The sequence below is a fragment of the Impatiens glandulifera genome, chromosome 2 (assembly GCF_907164915.1).
Source record: "Impatiens glandulifera chromosome 2, dImpGla2.1, whole genome shotgun sequence".
NCBI classification, from domain to species: domain Eukaryota; kingdom Viridiplantae; phylum Streptophyta; class Magnoliopsida; order Ericales; family Balsaminaceae; genus Impatiens; species Impatiens glandulifera.
In genome coordinates, this window is record NC_061863.1 from 50,210,585 (window position 1) to 50,216,624 (window position 6,040).

The 6,040-nt window shown below is 34.1% G+C and overlaps 1 protein-coding gene across 1 annotated transcript; it reads left to right on the plus strand.

Annotated features, from left to right (window-relative positions):
* Nucleotides 1–2,459: 2,459 nt before the first annotated feature.
* On the plus strand, nt 2,460–6,040 carry LOC124925311. Its single transcript, XM_047465280.1, has 2 exons — nt 2,460–2,799; nt 3,321–6,040. Exon 2 carries the CDS (start codon nt 3,429–3,431, stop codon nt 5,409–5,411), a length of 1,983 nt encoding a protein of 660 aa, XP_047321236.1. The 5' UTR covers nt 2,460–2,799; nt 3,321–3,428; the 3' UTR covers nt 5,412–6,040.

The following is a 6,040-nucleotide window of genomic DNA, read 5'->3' on the forward strand; positions in this document are numbered from 1 at the left end:
TTGTTTGGTTAATGCCTCTAAAAATGTAAAAAATTATTATTTAAAAATTATGAATAAAAATATAATAAATATATTAATTTAAAAAAATTGTCACGTGAATCAATCACATCTGTCATCATTTAATGAAAACTTAATGGACTTAAATTTTTGTTAATTAGTGATATAAATGAACATTAATTTCAATTATGAAACAAATAAAAATTAATTTATTGATGTACGTAAATATTTTAATATATTTATTAATAATATTTTAATGACTATTAAACTAATTAATTCACTTTATTATATATTAATAAATAAGATTCTAGTTAATAATGATTAATTAGTAGTGTGATAGTACTGTCTTTTACTATCATTTTTTAGTTCTGGTTCAGATGGGTTCTTTAAATATTTTATATGATTAATTGCATCAATTAAATATTATTATTTTATTATATATTAATATCTTTAATTATTTTCATAAAATTATAACTTAAATTTTCAACCCAAATAAAATCATTTAACTAGTAAACCAATTGTCAGGTATTGGAAAAAGCTAATAAAATTTTCACAAGGGCCCAAGCCCAATTTAGGTATGGATACCCACAAACCTAAGCAGATCTGTGGGTTTGGAAGGTGAATTCCCAGAATTCAGATTTTGTTGGGTTTAGTTTGAAATTAAATCAATGTTACACTTTATAGATCTAGTTATATAAGATTTTTTGAATGAAATTTAAGTCTACTTTTGGAAAAAAAAAGGACACATATTCTAAAATATTTTTTGGCAAGTCATAGTCCAAATAAACATGTGGTCCAAGATATAGACTCTTATATCCTTAAATATTTAAGCACTAGGGAAGTTCAAAATTAAATGGTAAAAGTATGGTCTTATGATTGATTCTTACTAAAAAAAAATTCTATTTTTTATTAATAAAAAAGAAAAAAAATAATGGGTTTTTCTCACTTCTAATGCATCTAATTTGGTTCAATGTCAATAAAAACATAGTATAAGACTTTGTGGGACAATTGTTTCCTCTCAAAATAGTGTTATAATCATATGTTTGAGAGTTGAGACTCATGTATAAAGCTTATATAGTAGGCAAAAAAATAGTTTAATTTTTCAGGTAAGCTTTGTAAGTCGAACCTCATGAACAAGTTTTGTGTATCCTTTTACATTCAACTTCTTCTATATTCTCATTATTAAGATCTTTATTTGACATCTGAATCCGCTAACATGCTTTCAGCAAAGACATGATCGATGTAAGATCCATACACCATTTGCTGCATGAACAGACAAATGTATTTAACCAAAGAAAAAATCATATGAACAACAATGAGGACCTTATCTAATGTCAAAATAAGGACTACTTTAGGGTAGCTCATTACTATGAGATTATGAAAGTAGACTACTAATTTTTTTTAGGAATTGAATACTTTGTAGTATAATAATTTAAGGGTAAAATGAATTAAGTCTATTATATGGTAACCAAACAGATGGGTTAGTATTTGGAGGATCCATGGTTACCATATTCTCTTCCAAATAATCTTTAGCTATCCTAAAAAAAAGGAGTTAATCAATCATATAGAATCTATCTATATATGTACCTTGTTCTCCTTATATTTTTCCATTGCCATAATCCCTCCAAACTAACCAATTATTTTGGACTTACTCCCCCATCTAGTAAAATTATATACATTTAAACCAATAAATTCCTTCCTTTTCATACCATTCACAACCTTACAACTTTTCATAATTCTACAAATCTAGATTTTCATATCTTCCAAAGTATATCAATCAATACACTACCATGTGTGTTTTTTTAAATGGAATAGATTTTATTTCTTTATTGCCCCGCAAGTATCTGGATAGATCTTGGTATCTAACGAATGTAGGATAATTGAGTTTTAGATAATAAATCTCAAAACAAAACCCACATCAAACGAGCTCTTAATCTAACTCTTATCTACCTTAAAAAATTAGTTTTAAGTATGTTTTAGATTAAGTTTAGTTGTATATTTGTATAGTGTTTGTTTAATTAGATAAAGTTAAATATTAAAATCTTAACTTTTAATTTTTAGAACCTTGGTTTCGCTTTACTGCGTTTGACAGAATCGAACCCAAGACTTTAATAAAATCAGACTAAAAATATCTACTTATTTTTACCGTTATGATAGAAAATGAGATTTTCAAAGAAGTATAACACGATAATAATCGATATCTCGAATTTAGAGTTGGGTCATGAATTGGAATACCATAACTTTTATATTCTACTATTGAAGTAAAAAGGTTTTAATTCCTAAAGTAAGTTAATAAAGCTATGTCAAGCACTTCAATTACTCCTTTATTAATAATTAATATTAATATATTTAGTGATTCTTTATTTTATAAAAATAATAAATAATGTAGGGAGGGGGGGTATGCGCAGTTCACATAGTGCGCACAATTGATTATTCCCCTTCGTAATAAAATCCTATTAACTGCGCTTACTTTCTTTCACTCTTTAATCATTACATTATCGTATATTTTTTTTTAACTATCATTTTTCAGTTCTCCGATCGACCGCCTTCTTCTCCGTCGAAATCCACCGCCGCTCGCCGTGTTTTTTGCCCTAAAATCTCAACCGCTACAATCGGTCCCAATATACGGGTCGGAGGCTTTGCTGTCTGACCGTATCTCTCTCTTTCTGTACTCAGTAAGTACTTTCTCACACTAAAAAGATGCACCGCACTCTTCTCCCTGATTTTCTCGAGATCTGCAGCGACCTTGTCAATCGGTAAACATTTTTGACCAGCTCAGACGTACACCGAACTTGAATCTCGGTATGTTTATCTTAATTTCTCCATTTTTTTTAAGATGTGAAGGAAATGTGTGAAATAAGTGCTTCTAGGGCTTCGAAATGTTGAATTTCGAGCTGCATGACTCGTACTTTACTGCGATCTCTGTAGTTAACTAGTGTGCGATTAAAATCTGGTGGTTTTTTTGGAGTTCACCCGACCGGATTAGTGGGCTCCATTTACTGAGAGATTTCGACTTTTTTTAGTTTAATACTTGTTAATCTGGATGATGGACTACCGTTTAGGAATTTGAAATCTGAGATTTAGCAGCTTTAAATTTGAAATCTAGAAAATGGAACGATATTATTGTTTGTTTTTGTTGATTATCATCAATAATTAGAATGATAATAGCTGATGTAGTTTGTGAGGATTTGTTATTCATGAATCACTAGATTTTAGTTCTATATTTGCAGCATTTAGATATAGATATAACTGATGTATATTTTATTTCTATATTTGCAGTATTCAGTTATAACAGGTTTAGATTTATTTCTCTGTATTTGCAGCATTGAATCATGATTGGTATGTTGCAATTTGGATGGAGAGATTGAGAACTTCTTCGGCTTAGTTATTAGTATTTCCTTCTGAGATTTCGACAAATTTTGCATTTCTTCATGGGGGCTAATTTTGAGGAGGCGGCTAGAGCGAAAGAGAATGCGGAGAGACGATTTGCTGAGAAAGATTATAAGGGTGCAAAGAGTTATGCATTGAAGGCTCAAATGCTTTGTCCTGAACTTGATGGAATTGCACAAATGGTGGCTACTTTTGATGTGTATATTGCTTCAGATATCAAGATTAATGGGGAAACTGATTTCTATTCAATCCTTGGTCTAGAGCCATTTTCTGAAAGATCTAAGGTTAAGAAACAGTACAAAAAGATGGCTGTGTTGCTTCACCCCGATAAGAACAAAACCGTTGGAGCTGATGGGGCATTCAAACACATCTCTGAAGCATGGACTCTCTTGTCCGATAACAAAAAGAGAACCTCATATGATATGCGACGAAACCAGCTACTGTCGTCTCAGCTCGCTCAGACTGTCCACAATGGTGTTGCTACAGGAACCCATCAAAGACTTGATACATTTTGGACAGTTTGTACTTCCTGTCAAGTTCAGTACGAGTATTTACGCAAGTACTTGAATAAGAGACTATCCTGCAAGAACTGCCGTGGTGTCTTTGTTGCTGTTGAGACAGGACTTGCCCCAATTAGTAGCACTTATCCCTACAACTGTTCCTGGACATGTGATAATGGATATGGCATGAGCCATGGATATAATTCTGTTTCCTATGCTCCTGCCTCGAACATCTATTTCTCTGGCAATGGATCTGATTACAGTTCTAATGTGTCGTTTCAGCGGGGTTCATATCCCGGTGCTTCTTCTGGTGTTGCTGAATCCACTGTAATGGGTAGTCAACCGGCTAATCAGACAAATGGGAATCTGAAACGAACAATAACCAGTGGTTCAAATGGGTACAGCGATCTTAAGGCTGGCAAAATTCATAAAAAAAGAAAGCTTGATCAAATGGAAGGAGGAACTCCTCCTAGAAATGTGGAAATTGTGTCAAATGTTTCTCAGGAAGTTGGTCCAGTGGCTAATGGGAATGGAAGTACCCGTTATAATTACAAGACTGCCACCACTCCTATTGATATTCCAAGTAGGCCATTTGATACGAGAAAGTTTTTATTGGACAAAGCGAGAACAGAAATCATTAAGAAACTGGAAGAGGTTAAGGCTTATGAAACAATCCAAAAGGAGAAGATTAAACTCGAGGACACCTCCAAAATCCCCGATGACCCCCCACACATTGGTGTTCAACTGGAGTTGAAGAGAACTGGGTTAACAGCGATAACTGTTCCCGACCCAGACTTCCATGATTTCGACAAGGACAGGTCAGAGGACTGTTTCAAGCCGAAGCAAATCTGGGCCATATATGATGAAGATGGGATGCCACGTTTGTATTGTCTGATCCGACAGGTTATTTCCCTTAGACCATTCAAAATAAACATAAGTTACTTGAGCTCGAAAACCGACACTGAGTTCGGTAGTGTCAATTGGATCAGCTCGGGCTTCACGAAATCCTGTGGAAGTTTTAGGGCATGGAACGCGGAACTAGTCGAGCAAGTCAACATATTCTCCCACATTCTGGGGAAGGAAAAAGCTGGACGTGGAGGGTGTGTGAGAATCTACCCACGAAGAAACAGCGTGTGGGCGATCTATAAGAACTGGTCGCCCGAGTGGAACAGGAAAACTCCTATGGAAGTGAGGCGTCAGTACGAGATGGTGGAGATTATGGACGATTACTCGGAGGATATGGGAGTGTGTGTGGTCCCATTAATGAAGTTAGATGGGTTCAAGACTGTTTACAGGAGGAATTCGGATAAGGGTTTCATTCGAATGATTCCTAAGAGGGAGATGTTGTGTTTCTCTCATCAGGTACCTTCTTGGTCTCTTAGGGTTGGTGAAGAAGGGTGTGGTAACTTACCTGATGGTTGTTGGGATCTTGATCCCGCCGCAACTCCAGAGGAGCTTCTCCATGCTGATAACTACGAAAACAAGATGACTGCTACCACCGAAACTAGTGATGAGAAGCAGTAACAGAAAGGAAGGGTGGTTATTATAGGGTTATTCGCTATTCTCATTACTTTTATGATTACCCGAAATTCAAAATTGAAGCAATCGGTGGTTGGTTTCATGTGGAAGTTATTAATCATCCAGGAACAGTCTCAGGTTCAGACAGGTGTTATTGTTGTTGTTGTTAAGAGTTCATTTTATGACATTTTTATTTTCTCAATTTTCCATGTAAGGGGGGAGGACCGATGATGATGATGATGATTTGTTGTTCTTAGTTATTACTTTACTACTACTACTACTATTAGACTTTGAAACTAGTTTGATTTGGCTCAGTTCCTTTTAAATTTACGGATTTGGGTATTCATGATGATGATGATGATGATGGAAGAACAGAGAGCAGCCATGAAAGGAGGAGGAAGAAGAAGAAGAATCTCTGCAATATCCAAGTAAAACAATCAATCTTATCTGTTTTAGATATATGAGTTAAATTTCATCTATTTTTAGCTTTTCCAAAATTTTCAATTTTCTAGACAAGGACAAAAGTATTATTATTACTATTATTAGCCTTTCTTTGTATTCTGTCAAGAAATTGCAATCAACAAAACATTGTGGCACCTTATTTTCATCAATCTTTCAATCTCCATTTCACTCAA